Below are 16,351 nucleotides of genomic sequence, written 5' to 3' on the forward strand. Positions count from 1 at the left end.
TCGGGGTCGTTGACCTCCGCAGAGTGGCGCGCGCTGATTGGCTGGCGCGGGAACCACGTGGTTACTACGCGTGTACTGCGCGCTTATTGGCTGGCGCGGCGCGTGTACTGCGCGCTAATTGGCTGGCGCGAAATTGTTCAAAATGGCGCTGACTGGTTGGTGTTTTGGCGCGAAAAGGGGTCAGTACTCCTTTAAAGGAATTCCGAGGCTCGCTATACTCGGGCATTGTTAAAGTGGTGACAGGTTTGATTGATTGAGCAGGTGTAGAAATAACTTAGCGGCGCAAATACCTTTAGTGACAATACCGAGAGAAAAACCTATTAATTATGTCATCGAATTAAATTGAGTCGCGCTGGAAATGCGTTAGTGAACAATCCTTTCGCATAGTCATGGTAGAACCGGTTCATTCCGCTTTCGTTAAGTAATTAATCATTTTGACAAATTGACAATAAGACTGTCACGCGATTATTTTGTTCTTTCCCCCCTTACCTTGCGAGTATAAAAGAAACCGCCCAACGGTCAATTTCGCAGAAGCGACTAACAGCGCACCCACTCTCCGACGACTCAAGAAGATCAGCAAGATGGTAATTATGTTTTTGAAATTTTTTAAGCGAGATTAGTTTTTAATCTCTATATGTCTTAGGCAGCCCGAGACGACATTAAGCTCGATTATGACACTCCCCCAACAGCACCAGTGAAGTTGCCCGAAGTATACGCTAGAAAATCAAAAGTCGGCGAAGTAATTAAAAAAAATAAACCTCGACAATTATTCGCGGGGAAAGGGGCTAACCAAGACATAGAAAAATTAACAAAGAATACCACTTGGCACGATATTGTATTAGAATTCTCCGAGCTCGGAGATTTGGGCGTTAAAATAGCGACCTTTGACCAAAAAATATATATAGATATAAGGCGTTACGCCACGCACGTAGCATCCAGTCTTCCGCAACCGACTAAACAGGGTGTATGCGTTAAACTAGAATCAGGACCCCAGCTTAAAGCAGCCTTAGAAGACGTCAAGGACCAAGACGCCGTTTACCTAATTGAGGGTGATAAAATAGAAATTCGCCATAGCCAGGCCACCGGTCACACTTGCTTGACCAAAAATTCTGGTTCCTCATTTGCAAAATCGCTGACCCTATACGGCAGAAGAGACATTCACGACGTCCTGCGGTTATTGAGGGAAGTGACTCAACGCTACGACGAAATTCGTAAATTACAATGACTCAAGAAGCACCTCTCGATTTAAGCACCAGGTTTCGACCTGAGAACTATTATTCGGTTACTAAAATTATCTCTCGGACTTCCAAAAAATACAAATGTAAAACTTTAGAATTCAAGTGCGAGTTCAAAAACTTGGACGATCTCAACCACGCGCGAATAGAAACCCAATTAAACGAAATTTTCCAATCCCTATTAAACGAAATTAGCGATGAAAATCAGGGTTATAGTCGTATCAGAATAGCGGTCAGTTCGGACGAACTCGAAGAGCCCATTAATTTCCAATTTATGAACCTAAACGAGTTGACGGCCGATAGAATTTTAAGCGGTATCGAGCAGGTAGCCCAGTCCCATAAGAATTTATACTTTGAGGCCCCCCTAAAATTCGACATAATTCTTCTGCAAGACACCAATATGAGTGGTAGTCGAAAAAGTATTCGTAACAGGACTATTGAGTGCTTAGAAAATTACATTGAACAGGGCAATACCTTTATTCCAATTCGCAATTCTGATAATCTGTGCTTTGCTAGGGCGGTAGCGGTAGGACAGTGCCTCGCTGACTACCAAGAATTAAAAAATAAAGGCCAATCCAAAATTTTTAATATGAATGATCTAGATTACATTCGTAATGTCAACCATCCAAAACAAAAAAAGCGGCCTTAGCGTTACACAGATTATCAAAAGTGCCACCAGGTCCTGTTGAAATAAAAGACATTCCTAAATTCCAAAATGTCTTGCCCGATTATCAAATTATCTTACTCGATTCCGATTTCAATTTTGACCCCATTTATTTAGGCCACTTTCAACCCAAACAAATCTTTCTCCTTAAATTAGGAAACCACGTTCACGTAGTGAGGTCTTACGCCGCCATGTTCGGGGGAATAGGGTACTGTCCATTTTGTTTGAAAGTTTTTACGAATGTCAAAGTAAAAAAACAGCACAATTGCGAGGGGGGCGTCAGCTGTAAGCGGTGTCTCGACACGAATGTTTCCCATACCGAAACTAGTCAACGTTGCGCCAACTGCTTTAGATATTTTTCGGGGAATACGTGCTTCCAAAAGCATATAGAATTAGGCACGTGCGACAAACTCAAACGTTGCCTAACTTGCGGGAAAGAGTTTGAAGGCGAGCACGTATGCGATTTGAAATGTCATTACTGCAAAATTGAGCACCCGAAAAATGCGTGTTTTGTTCAACCTATCACGTTACCGGAAAATTCCACCAGAATCCTTTACTTTGATTTTGAAACTTTAGTCGACAATGACGAGATTAAACCCGTTCTGCTAATTACCGCTATGCAAGACAGTCCGTACTCTGAAACGTACGATTACCGTACCTTTACCGGCTTTAATTGCGTCGAGACGTTTTTAGATTACTTATTGGAGAGTCAGGTCGTTGCAAAAAAGGGTAAGACCAAATATTCAAAGGTCGAACAAGTTTTTAATAACATTACGTGCATTTCGCATTTTGGATCTGGATTTGACAGTTTACTCGTATTAAAAGGAGTTCTGACCCGGCCAATAATCCCCGAAGTTATCTTTAAAGGCTGCAAACTTCTCGCGATGTTTCTTTCCAAATACAATATAAGATTTATAGATAGCTTTTCTTATTTTCCAGCCCCTCTCAGAAGCTTCTCCAAAACCTTTAATTTAAGCGAAAGCAAGGGATTTTTCCCGTATTCTTTCTTAAAAAAAGACACCTTAGACTATATCGGCGTCGTACCGGAAAAATCCTTTTTCGAAGTAGATAAATTCACCCCCGACCAATTGGCAAATTTCGAAACTTGGTACGACGCCCAAAAATGTACCGTTTTTGATTTAAAAGAAGTGTTGACAAAGTACGCCATTGATGACGTCAAGATGTTACAGAGGGGTTTTGACCGGTTCAGAAATCTTTTTAGAGAAAAGGTCAATTTCGACATTTTGGCGGGAAAAAGCGTGACTCTACCCGGAGCTTTAACCGATTTATTTTTGAGCCGGTATCTGAAACCAAATACCATAGCTATTATCCCGCCAGCAGGGTACAGGGGTAAGCATTCCGTTAAAGCTCTCAGATGGGCGGCTTACTTGGAGCAAAAAATGCACGTAAAGTTTCAAACGGCGCGATCGTTGGAGGGAGAAAAGTATTTAGCTCCTTACCACCCGTACATTTACAGCGCTGACCCTTTAATAATTGGGGAATTTTTCGGGTGTTTCTGGCACTGACCATAATGGGTACAATTACGAACTTAAAGAATCTAATATCAATAATTACTTAAAAACTCTCGACAAAATCGAATTTTATCGTCAAAATTACCCCAACGCGCGTTTAATTACCATATGAGAATGTGAATGGGACACGTTTTTAAGAGAAAACCCCGAAAAAAATTCTTTTTGCGACGAACTGGCTTTCTCCGATCCGATCAATTCGCGAAGCGCTCTGAGGGGCGGCCGCGTTGAAAATTTTTTACTGTATATAGAATCCACCCCCGAGAGGCCGATTAAATTTTACGATTTTAACAGTATGTATCCGTCGGTCTCCATGTCCAAAAATTACCGCTACCCCAAAGGGCTCCCCGAAATCTTAACTAGCAACTTTAATTACGAACCCGATTTCTATTTCGGGCTTATTAAAGCGACTCTTCTCCCACCCCAAGATCTATATCTCCCCGTCTTGGGCTCCCTGATTGGCGATAAATTAATGTTTACGCTATGCAGAACGTGCGCCCTCTATAATCTAGCCGACTGTCGTCATACCGAGGCGGAACGCGCGATTACGGATACGTACACTACCCCCGAGTTTTATTTATCCCTTCAATATAATTATAAAGTTTTACAAATTCACGAAGTGCAGCATTATCGCGAAACTTTCGACTCTGACTGCCCCCTTTTTGACGATTACGTCAGAGATTTTTACAAAATGAAAACCCAATACGCTGGTTTTCCTAAAAACGTTGACTCCTTAGAAGAAAAACAAAAATATTTAAACGACTTTTGGGAACAGGACGGGATAAAAATAGGCCTAGAAGAGGTTAGCTCTAACCCGGCTCTCAAAGCGCTTGGCAAGCTTTCCCTTAACCAGCTTTGGGGGCGTCACCTAATTCAATTACGTCAAAATAATAGTTCTTTTATAAACTCCTACGCTGACTTGGTTAAAATTTTAACTGATAAAACGAAAGAGCTGACCGATTTAAAACTCCTAGAAAACGGAATGGCTTTCGTGACGACCAAATATCACGAAGACCACGTCCCGGCTTATCGTAAAGGTTCCCCAACTGTGGGCATTTTCGTCGCCTCTTATGGGCGTATTAAATTATACAATCTAATGGCTAAAATCGGGCCTAATTTGGCCTACGGCGATACGGACAGTTGTATTCTGATACACGATAAGAAATTAGATTTAACTTTATCAAGCAGCTTGGGCGGACTTACGGATGAATATCCTAATGACCCCATTAAAGCTTTTACCACGATAGCCCCCAAGGGTTACTCTATCTTGTTCGAATCGGGCAAAATTTTAACCAAGATAAAAGGCGTCACTCTTACTAAAAAAAATCAGACCATCTTAAACTTTGACACGATAAAGCAGTTGGCGCTCGAGAACCGCGAATTAAAATACCGTGTCGAGTTTCCCTTTAACGTGAAAAGACAAAAAACCGGGCACTTGTATCTCAGACAAGCCGAAAAACTAGTGGGATTTACGTCGACGAAACGTATATTTTTCAAAGACGGTACTTCTATTCCCTACGGATATTCATGTCTCTCACACGCCTAAAATTTCAAACCCCCTGTACCTTTCTTTTGGCTGGCCCCAGTAAGTCGGGAAAAAGTCACTGGACGTTTAATCTCTTGAAAAATAAAAATTTAATGTTCGACAATCCACCCCAAAAAATTTTATATTGCTACAATCTTTGGAACGATCAATTTGACGAATTAAAAACCCTCGCCCCCGAAATTGAATTCCATAAGGGACTCTTTAGTGAAAAACCCGAAGATTTGTTTGACAAAAGACAAAACAACCTCTTGGTGCTAGACGACCTTTCGAGCGAGTGCTTAGACAACGCGCTGGTATCTGAACTTTTTCGAGTGTGTTCGCATCATCTGAATCTGAGTATTGTATTCTTATGCCAGAACGTCTTTGGTCAGGGCAGATTTTCTCGCGACATTTCGCTTAACGCTTCATTTATAGTCCTGTTCCGAAGGCCCCGTGATCCATCACAAATAAAACATTTAAGTCGTCAGATCTTTCCGCATAACCCTAATTTTCTGAGCAACGTATATAATTACGTAACGTCGGATACGCCCTATTCTAACGTGGTTGTTGACCTACAACAAAAAACTCCCGAATTTCTAAAAGTTAGAACGCAATGCCTCATGGAAGAAGGACCAATGTTAGTATTTACCGAAAATTAATTTTTTATTTTATGTATTTATCATTTTTGGTAGAGGAAAATGTATATTATTGTAATAATCAGAATATATAACAAAGTGTTTATTCGAATTTTACGTCATTCTGTAAAATGCCTTTGCCCAGGTCAATTATAGAAAGCCGCCCGTATCTAACTTTATTAAAAAAGGCTTCCCCAAATCAAAGACGATTTTTACTGAAGAACGCCACGCGAGATCAGGTTGGCTCAATCGCGAATATCTGTCATAATATTTGCCGCGGAGCTTTACCAGTTGGCGAGAATAAACGACGGCAATTACAACGATATAAAAAATCTATTAGAAAACTAGGTCAAAGAGATCTCAGTGATTGTTATCGACGAAGAATTCTAGTCTCGCAAACGGGCGGTTTTTGGGGAGCGATTCTCGATTCGCTCATCCCGCCAATCTTGGGTCGTATAATTAATCCGGCGCGATGAAGAAATTTGTCTTGCTACCCGCGGATAGCTATTTATCCGATACCGAAAAATTGCTAAATTTAATACAAGAACACATGAATAGTATTCTTAACAAACCCGTTCGAGACGGTAGTGAAGAAGAAAAACTACGAGAATATCTGGCAATGTTGGCGCGGTATCTCAGAATTAAAGACTATGACGGCGCTCCAGCCGTTCAAATAAAACCGCCTCCTTTACCTCCTTCTTCGAGTACGTTAGCGCCGATACAGTTAGCACACGGTGCGATCTACCAGCCTCCCGCTGTACCTAACGGTTCATTCGGTAACCCGCCGCTCGCCTCGCCAAGTTTTTTTTCGCCTCCCCAAACGCCAAATCAGCTCCATCAACTATTCGCCGCGCCGCAACAGGTGCAAAGAGCCGTACAGCAACCTCTCCACCAACTGGAAATGGCTATTAACAGGCCCCTCCCAGCATCACCGATAAATCCTGGAATTTCTACACCATGGCAGAGTGTCTCCGGCATTTCGGGGTTGGACGAAAGTCAATCGCCCGATTACGCCCATAAAACTTTAATTGCAGCCCCACCGCATCTCGTGACGTCACGAAATATTCCATTCAAGCCTGACTTTGCGAGTATTCCAGGCTACCAAAAGGGAAGATGGAAGAACGGCGCTAGCAACGTTTTCACTTCGCCCGCTCGAGCTGAGCTACGTAAATCTCGAAGCGAAACGAGTCTCGATGAATATAGCACGCCAACTTTCAAAGACAGTAGCTATAAGCCTTCGGAATCCACCCTTCGTAATACGACCGAACCTGTTTCCTTGCCTTTCGTAGGACCGCTCTTGACAAGAAAGGAATTGCCAACCCGACAAGGTCGCAAAGAAAGACGCCGGGCGTATTCTAAAGATCGTGAAATTAATGATTGGGAAATTAATGAATGGGAAAATTAATGTTTTTTTGTAAAACCATGTTTATTAAACACTATTGATTACAAAATCTGTTTTCGTGATTAAATAAATGTACACACAATGCCAATAGCGAAATTACTTCGTTCATATATATTTCATTATTATACATTTTTAAAATTTTCTTAAAGCTTAATCCAGCAGACCTATTTAACAGAAACGAAGCAACGTGCAAACCGCAAGTTTCTTGGTTCATATCTTGAATTATATTTTTATTATAAAACCATTTCTGAGCTAAATGATCCAATTTAAAACCGTAGACATCAAAATGTTGACCGAAAGAACAAAAAAAATCTCCCACGCGTTGTCCTTTCCTATTTTTAGCACTAACGAAGATTCCTATCCAATGGCTTCCCGGCATTGATGAGTCTTGTACATTGGCCACCAAACAAAAGGGCTTTTTTTCGGACAATCTCGGGGTAAAGTATCTTTGGAAAATGTGCCCAGAAAAAAAGGTTTGGTTCTCGGGTCGCATTTTAAAAAAGCGTCCAATTGAAAAGTATTCATGGCAAAACCCTTTGAATTTCTTCGGGGTAAAATGACCCCAATATTTTCTCGTTATTCTTGTCCTTGATATGGTAGAGTGGGCGGGGTTTATTTATCACCTTCGATATGGTGAAAACCTCTTTACCCCAATATCCTTTAAATCCCTTACGAAATACTTTGCTGGTTTTTGACAGGCGCACGTGATCGCCAATCTTGAATTTCGGTTCCTCTCTTTTCGCTTTCTTTCCAAATAATTTTTGCCAAACAAGATGCTCATTGGCTAAGCTTACTTCGCTAGGTCTATATCCCGTCGTGCGATGAACGCTATCGTTATAGGACTTTACAATTTTTGGTAGTTCTTTTATAAATTTTTTTCCTTTACTTTTGGTAAGAAATCTGTAAATTTTATTTTTAAGCGTCCTATTCACTCTCTCGCATACGCTGCTTTTTTTATCGCCGTAACAAACGAAATGCTTAATTCCCTGGTCCTTGAAATAGCGTTGCACTTTACGATTTAAAAATTCAGAACCTTGATCAGTATTAATTTTCAAAGGCTTACGTTGTTTGTGGATTTTTTTGAAAGCAGCTAATATATCGCTCGCTCTCTTAGTTTTCACGGGAATAGCGAATAAATATCGGGACAGAATATCGATATTAGTAAGAATATAATTAAATTTATTAATATTTTTTAATTCGTTTAACTCGATTAAATCAGCCTGGTGTTCTTCGTTCAAGCTCGTGACATAAGTCCTATTTCTATGAAAATTAAATTTTCTATCTTTGTGCAACGTATAGGCGTCTTGGGTCAACGCCCAATCTTTAATTTTTTTCTTGGAAATAGAGGGTAATTGTTCGGATAAACGTTTTAGTCCTCCCAGACTTCCGGGATTTTCTGGGTCAAAATAAATAGATTCTATATTCATGTCTTGACAGTTCAAAGTGTGCTACATTATTAAATGAAAGACCAGCAAAGTTTACATTTTTATACATTTTAATGGAAATTTTTAATACATCAGCTCTGATAAAATTTCAGATTCATTTTGCATGATATTATGATATAAATTTTCTACCCCCAGTTTATAGTCGGGAAAGTTGACGTAAAATGCCTTAATTACGTTGTCATAGTTCATAAGGGGTATCGCCATCTTGACACTTTTTTCAAGTCTTTCGCAGAAATGTGACGCGATCGGTTTGCAGCTAATGTGATGGGCCAATTGATTATGGCAGGGCAGGTTTGGGCACGCCTCGGTTAACGTAAATAATACACTTTTTAATTCGTCTAAAATAGACATTTTCATTCCTTCAAAAGCGTCTTTTCGGTCAGTTATTTCTTTGTCGAGACTCGTACGGATAATCTTCAAACGGTCCCAGGCTTCTTTATCTAGGGCGACCCCGTTGGCGGAGGAATACACAACGTCGTAATTTGAATTAGACCCGCGAATATAGCCGCGAATATCAATAATTCTTCCACGCTGACAGAAGAATCCTTCCAACTTGACACTATCCGACAACCAGCTGTGAAAACGTATAGCTTCGGTAGTGGTATTGAAAAATCTTTCAATTTCTTGTTCATAGTTCCAGAGATTCTTCCACACTTTTACGCTAAAATTGACATATTTTCTATGTCCTTGACGGTTAATTAAAATTTCAGGCTCCGCGAGATTCGCCGATAAAAAAATGTCGAGTTGGTTGGAGAGAAAATGGGGGCGTGTCATTCTCAAACAAAAGCTCGCGTCGAACTAATCGAATAGAAAACAGGGTGGCTCATTTTATTCGATACTATTTATCACCTTTCTGTCCCGGGTAATTAAAATCTCGTTATCAAATTCAAAGTACATTATACACACGACATTAGTCGGTAGGGGGTCTTTCAATTGAACATCTAAACGTAGAGACCCCTGTCGAGGAATACTCGTATGATCAGCCGAAGCATTCTGGTCCGGCGACATATCGAAAGTATAGATCGTGTACCCCTCCTTAAAATTCGCAAAAATTAGATAATTACCCCTATCTTCGGAAGCTATGCCCATTGACTCGAATAAAGCCTGAAAAGGTAAACAGTAATTTGAATTTGCATAATCCATTTGAAAGCCGTCAGGAGGGTATCTATCCGGTCCGACTGACAAAGATAAGTCGGTGATATTTAAATGTTCAAATTTCAAGCTATTTGTGGTCAATGACCCGTTGAAAGCTTCTTCTTTGACAAAAACTACAACTGCCCTTTTTGGTATTTTCCCGAGTATAACGTTATCGCGATTTATGTTTTTTAGACCCTGAGCGATAGAAAAACTTTTCATAATTGTTTGCGTAATGGGATAAATCGCTGGTATTCCGCTTTCTAGCATCCTAGCGTGGGCTAAACTTATCTGCGGAGCCACCTTGACTTTAGTAACGTATAAATACGCCTGTTCTAAAATTAGCTTATAATCTTTTCCCTGCTCTAAAGCTATTATACAAGTTAAACGAGGGCTTCTTACTAAGCGGAATCTTACGGGTAGTTGATTGACAATAAACTTATTCATGTGACAAATATCGAGGGGTAAATGGCCCATTAACTCAAACGTGGTCGATTCTTTCGTTCGCGCGCATCTCTTCAGCATTCCGTTACGATCATTGTTAAAAGCAGGTTCCCACATGTCTTGCGGGTTACAGGCCGCGTTCATATAATACATTCCATTCTCCAGTTGCGTTTTCTTAGCATCTTCACCAAAATTCAGCAATTTCGCCAAGTACGCGTTATACGCCGAAAGATTATTTGTAGACTGTACCGACGTATCGCCCAAATACGCGTCGATTTGCGAAAAAAGAGTTCCAATAAGATTATTCGTGACCCCGACTTTCACTTCAGTGGCTGGTACGTCTGTACCGTCGAAATGCACGAGTTTCATTTTTAGTTTGAGCATAGTTTTGGATAAATCAATGTATAAGTCATCAGATGCCGGAATAAAAAATTCGAGAGGGCCATTGTCGGTTATGTTATTCGTGGGCAGATATCGTATTTCGGTTGTAGCTAATATGTTGGTATTTAACACGGGTCGTTCGAACAAGTCTAACGAACTTAGCATGCCTTCTCGAAGCGCCATTGTTTCTTATCCCAAAAAATCGTCTTTCGTCCTTGATTTTTTCGTTTTCTTTTTCCGTTGTCTAGGAGGCGCGCGTCTCTTACGAGTTCCACTGCCTGACTGGGGCTTACTCATTCTGTCAGCGGCTTTATGTAACAAATTGCTTCCGGCTAATCGTAAATTGTTGCGGATAGCCAATTGCGGATCTACACCGGATTCCAAATCACCGAACATACGCTTTCCGAGACCTAGGGCTTCGCTGCGTAAAGGTATTACCATCGGTGTAATATATCTCATTAATTTCTTAAATATTCCACCCAAACCACGCCCTCTCTGGTAAACGGGGCCGGCAAACACTCGCCCCCCATATTGAGACTTATAGTAACGGAAATAACTGTCACTCTCTGACATCTTTCTTGAAATGAAGTCGAACGTCCGTCTTCCCCGCGTTAAATATCAAATTTTCTCCAAAATCAGTTTTTAAGTCTATCTCGATCAACTCTAGCTCTCTTGCTTTAACCGGGTAATAGTCTATTTTGTCGTATATAATAGACTTATTACTAGACTGATCATTGCTCGCTAACGGTATAATTTTCATGAGAGGAGCGAAAGTATCTCCGGTATACTGGGGATATATTAAATTCGAATATAGATAAAGCGTACTCGCGCCTCTAGATAAATCGGCCGGATAAGTACTGTCGTGACCAACCAGGTCAAAATCAAAATCCGTAAATCCTAATAATTCGCCTAAGCCTTTCTTACTGGATTTGAAGAAAATAGTCACAGCCCCGTGATCAGCTCCTACATGGATTGTGCCATTGGGGTTTATACCGAAATGAACAAGGTTTCTCACGTGATCAGGGATAGTGTTTGACATGGCGTCTAATATTGCTTGAATACTTAAATAAGTTCCAATCGGAATATTACAGTCAACTTCTACGTTGCGTGTAAAAGTCATATCGCGTAGATGATTTTCTTTGATTTCAATATAATTTAGATGATTTAAAATTATGCTCCTCGTATAGGGGGTTACCGGTTTTGACGGCTGATATACCCCCGATTGATATCCCGTGTCATCCTTGCTCTCGAAACATAACAGTTCTTTCAAAGGTCCGTCAGGAATAAATAACTCGAAATTGGTCTTCTTTTTCTTGGTCGGGTCAGCCGGATTATGTATTGTCGGATCGTAAATCCAATAAAGTCCATCGGGTTTTTCCCAGATTTTGAACGAAATGTAGGCGTCTAGTCCATTTTCCCTTATTCCTTCGTTAATAGCGCGTACAACTTTTTAAACCAGACTATATTTGATGACAAATCCGGCGGTGTCTTTTTCGGCTTCCAATTTAGCGACTTTTAATGAGATTTTATAAATGTAAGGTCGTTTTTTATAATAATCAGCTACCACCGTTTTTAATGGAAAATTATTAGTTTTATCCGTGATATTTTCCCAGTTGGGAGGCAAAATTACTTCCGACACGCCAACAACAAATTTGTCCGGTAGTGTTATAGAACGACCCAAGTTTACTTTAAAGTTTGACTGAGTATTCGCCGGATAGAGGTCGCTAGAGGCGTTACTCGGTAGAGTTACGTAAAAGTCGTCCATTTTTATAAAAAGAATGACGGTCTCTTATTTGGAGGGGATTCGAACTCGTGACTATTTTAATTTCCTATTTACAAAGTTGTTCGTCCTACCAAGTAAGTTACCGTCATCCCTACTCGAGATTCGTTTCGTTTCCTACAGATTCTCCTTTCATGAAAGGGCAAAGCGGTATCTTTTCCAAGTGTCGAATGAGGACTACGCTTTTCCAATCGGTTATGACTAGCGGACAGAAGGCGCACTTGACCGAAACGCTGTCTGGTAACGAATAAAACCCTTGCGCGGCCAAGTCTGATTTATGTACACCTGGTACCTTCCAATTAACGAAACTCATTAATCGTTTTTTTTCCGAAAGAAATTTTAAAGGAATATCGTGGCTATTTACCGTAGCCATTTTTTCTTCGAAATTTACGTATACAACGAAATCGTCCCGAATACAAATCTGGAGTTTCCTCTAACAGGGTACTGGGTAACCTAGCAACGGCGCATTCCTCGATAAACACCTGCTCGTAATCAATCAAACCTGTCACCACTTTAACAATGCCCGAGTATAGCGAGCCTCGGAATTCCTTTAAAGGAGTACTGACCCCTTTTCGCGCCAAAACACCAACCAGTCAGCGCCATTTTGAACAATTTCGCGCCAGCCAATTAGCGCGCAGTACACGCGCGTGGTAACCACGTGGTTCCCGCGCCGCGTAGTTACGCGCCAGCCAATAAGCGCGCAGTACACGCGTAGTAACCACGTGGTTCCCGCGCCAGCCAATCAGCGCGCGCCACTCTGCGGAGGTCAATGACCCCGAGGGGAGGAAAATGCCGACCCCCCCGCGCCACCTGCCGGAAGGGGGAAGGAAGCGGGGACTTCCGGTGCCGACCCCCTTTCTACCTCTACATTGAAAAACCCTGATGATGGTAGCTTCTCCTACTGTCGTGGCCGAGTGGTTAAGGCGACAGACTTGAAATCTGTTGGGCATTTCCCGCGCAGGTTCGAATCCTGTCGACTGCGGACAAAACGTTTCAAAACGTTTGTATGTACCCAAATATTTTTATTCAAAAGTTCTCAAATTTAGGTAAGCAACAAGCAGTCGTGGCAGAGTGGTTAAGGCGACAGACTAGAAATCTCTTGGGATCTTCCCGCGCAGGTTCGAATCCTGTCGACTGCGGACAAAACATTTCCAAACGTTTTTATGTACCCAAATATTTTTATTCAAAAGTTCTCAAATTTAGGTGAGTAACAAGCACTCGTGGCCGAGTGGTTAAGGCGACCGACTTGAAATCTGTTGGGATCTTCCCGCGCAGGTTCGAATCCTCTCGACTGCGGACAAAACATTTCAGAACGATTGTATGTACCCAAATATTTTTATTCAAAAGTTCTCAAATTTAGGCAAATAACAAGCAGTCGTGGCCGAGTGGTTAAGGCGACAGACTTGAAATCTGTTGGTATCTTCCCGCGGAGGTTCGAATACTGTCGACTGCGGACAAAACATTTCCAAACGTTTTTATGTACCCAAATATTCTTATTCAAAAGTTCTCAAATTTAGGTAAATAACAAGCAGTCGTGGCCGAGTGGTTAAGGCTACAGACTTGAAACCTGTTGGGATCTTCCCGCGCAGGTTCGAATCCTGTCGACTGCGGACAAAACATTTCAAAACGTATGTATGTACCCAAATATTTTTATTTAAAAGTTCTCAAATTTAGGCAAATAACAAGCAGTCGTGGCCGGGTGGTTAAGGCGACAGACTTGAAATCTGTTGGTATCTTCCCGCGGAGGTTCGAATACTGTCGACTGCGGAAAAAACATTTCCAAACGTTTTTATGTACCCTTATATTTTTATTTAAAATTTCTCAAATTTAGGTAATTAACAAGCAGTCGTGGCCGAGTGGTTAAGGCGACAGACTTGAAATCTGTTGGGATCTTCCCGCGCAGGTTCGAATCCTGTCGACTGCGGACAAAACATTTCAGAACGATTGTATGTACCCAAATATTTTTATTCAAAAGTTCTCAAATTTAGGTTATTATCAAGCAGTCGTGGCCGAGTGGATAAGGCGACAGACTTGAAATATTTTGGGATCTTCACGAGCAGTTTCGAATCCTTTCGACTGCGGACAAAACATTTAAAAACGTTTGTATGTACCCAAATATTTTAATTTAAACGTACTCAAATTTAGGTTATTTACAAGCAGTCGTGGCTCAGTGGTTAAGGCGACAGACTTGAAATCTGTTGGGATCTTCCCGCGCATGTTCGAATCCTGTCGACTGCGGACAAAACATTTCACAACGATTGTATGTACCCAAATATTTTTATTTAAAATTTCTCAAATTTAGGTTAATAACAAGCAGTCGTTGCCGAGTGTTTAAGGCGACAGACTTGAAATCTGTTGGGATCTTCCCGCGCAGGTTCGAATCCTGTCGACTGCGGACAAAACATTTCAAAACGATTGTATGTACCCAAATATTTTAATTTAAACGTTCTCAAATTAAGGATAATATCAAGCAGTCGTGGCCGAGTGGATAAGGCGACAGACTAGAAACCTGTTGGGATCTTCCCGCGCAGGTTCGAAACCTGTCGACTGCGGACAAAACATTTCCATACGTTTATATGTAGCCTTATATTTTTATTTAAAAGTTCTCAAATTTAGGTAATTAACAAGTAGTCGTGGCCGAGTGGTTAAGGCGACCGACTTGAAATCTGTTGGGATCTTCCCGCGCAGGTTCGAATCCTGTCGACTGCGGACAAAACATTTCAGAACGATTGTATGTAATCAAATATTTTTATTCAAAAGTTCTCAAATTTATGTAATTTACAAGCAGGCGTGGCCGAGTGGTTAAGGCGACAGACTTGAAATCTGTTGGGATCTTCCCGCGCAGGTTCGAATCCTGTTGGCTGCGGGCAAAACATTTCAAAACGTTTGTATGTACCCAAATATTTTAATTTAAACGTACTCAAATTTAGGTTAATATCAAGCAGTCGTGGCCGAGTGGATAAGGCAACGGACTTGAAATCTTTTGGGATCTTCACGAGCAGTTTCGAATACTGTCGACTGCGGACAAAACATTTCCAAACGTTTTTATGTACCCAAATATTTTTATTCAAAAGTTCTCAAATTTAGGTTTATAACAAGCAGTCGTTGCCGAGTGTTTAAGGCGACAGACTTGAAATCTGTTGGGATCTTCCCGCCCAGGTTCGAATCCTGTCGACTGCGGACAAAACATTTCAAAACGATTGTATGTACCCAAATATTTTAATTTAAACGTTCTCAAATTTAGGTTAATATCAAGCAGTCGTGGCCGAGTGGATAAGGCAACGGACTTGAAATCTTTTGGGATCTTCACGAGCAGTTTCGAATACTGTCGACTGCGGACAAAACATTTCCAAACGTTTTTATGTACCCAAATATTTTTATTCAAAAGTTCTCAAATTTAGGTTAATAACAAGCAGTCGTGGCCGAGCGGTTAAGGCGACCGACTTGAAATCTGTTCGGATTTTCCCGCGCAGGTTCGAATCCTGTCGACTGCGGACAAAACATTTTCATACTTTTCTATGTAGCCTATATTTTTATTTAAAAGTTCTCAAATTAAGGTAATTAACAAGCAGTCGTGGCCGAGTGTTTAAGGCGACCGACTTGAAATCTGTTGGGATCTTCCCGCGCAGGTTCGAATCCTGTCGACTGCGGACAAAACATTTAAAAACGTTTGTATGTACCCAAATATTTTTATTTAAAATTTCTCAAATTGAGGTTAATAACAAGCAGTCGTTGCCGAGTGTTTAAGGCGACAGACTTGAAATCTGTTGGGATCTTCCCGCGCAGGTTCGAATCCTGTCGGCTGCGGACAAAACATTTCAAAACGTTTGTATGTACCCAAATATTTTAATTTAAACGTACTCAAATTTAGGTTAATATCAAGCAGTCGTGGCCGAGTGGTTAAGGCGACCGACTTGAAATCTGGTGGGATCTTCCCGCGCAGGTTCGAATCCTGTCGACTGCGGACAAAACATTTAAAAACGTTTGTATGTACCCAAATATTTTTATTTAAAATTTCTCAAATTGAGGTTAATAACAAGCAGTCGTTGCCGAGTGTTTAAGGCGACAGACTTGAAATCTGTTGGGATCTTCCCGCGCAGGTTCGAATCCTGTCGACTGCGGACAAAACATTTCAAAACTATTGTATGTACCCAAATATTTTAATTTAAACGTTCTC

General features: G+C 41.0%; 1 protein-coding gene and 5 non-coding genes across 6 annotated transcripts; all 6 read left to right on the forward strand.

The window, feature by feature from the left end:
- Nucleotides 1-543: 543 nt before the first annotated feature.
- LOC149963426 (uncharacterized) lies at nt 544-1,225 on the forward strand. The gene is made up of 2 exons (XM_090166848.1): nt 544-584; nt 644-1,225. The coding sequence occupies exons 1-2, from the start codon at nt 582-584 to the stop codon at nt 1,223-1,225; spliced, it is 585 nt and encodes a 194-aa protein (XP_090022974.1). The 5' UTR covers nt 544-581.
- Nucleotides 1,226-13,074: 11,849 nt separating this feature from the next.
- Nucleotides 13,075-13,156, forward strand: TRNAS-UGA (transfer RNA serine (anticodon UGA)). Its single transcript has one exon. It is a non-coding gene; the product is annotated as a tRNA-Ser (tRNA).
- Nucleotides 13,157-13,702: 546 nt separating this feature from the next.
- TRNAS-UGA (transfer RNA serine (anticodon UGA)) lies at nt 13,703-13,784 on the forward strand. The gene has a single exon. It is a non-coding gene; the product is annotated as a tRNA-Ser (tRNA).
- Nucleotides 13,785-14,016: 232 nt separating this feature from the next.
- TRNAS-UGA (transfer RNA serine (anticodon UGA)) lies at nt 14,017-14,098 on the forward strand. The gene has a single exon. It is a non-coding gene; the product is annotated as a tRNA-Ser (tRNA).
- An 860-nt stretch (nt 14,099-14,958) lies between these two features.
- TRNAS-UGA (transfer RNA serine (anticodon UGA)) lies at nt 14,959-15,040 on the forward strand. Its single transcript has one exon. It is a non-coding gene; the product is annotated as a tRNA-Ser (tRNA).
- A 1,016-nt stretch (nt 15,041-16,056) lies between these two features.
- Nucleotides 16,057-16,138, forward strand: TRNAS-UGA (transfer RNA serine (anticodon UGA)). The gene has a single exon. It is a non-coding gene; the product is annotated as a tRNA-Ser (tRNA).
- The last annotated feature ends 213 nt before the right edge of the window (nt 16,139-16,351 follow it).

This window comes from Leiobunum rupestre, chromosome 1 (assembly GCF_980474605.1).
Source record: "Leiobunum rupestre chromosome 1, qqLeiRupe1.1.hap1, whole genome shotgun sequence".
NCBI lineage: Eukaryota > Metazoa > Arthropoda > Arachnida > Opiliones > Sclerosomatidae > Leiobunum > Leiobunum rupestre.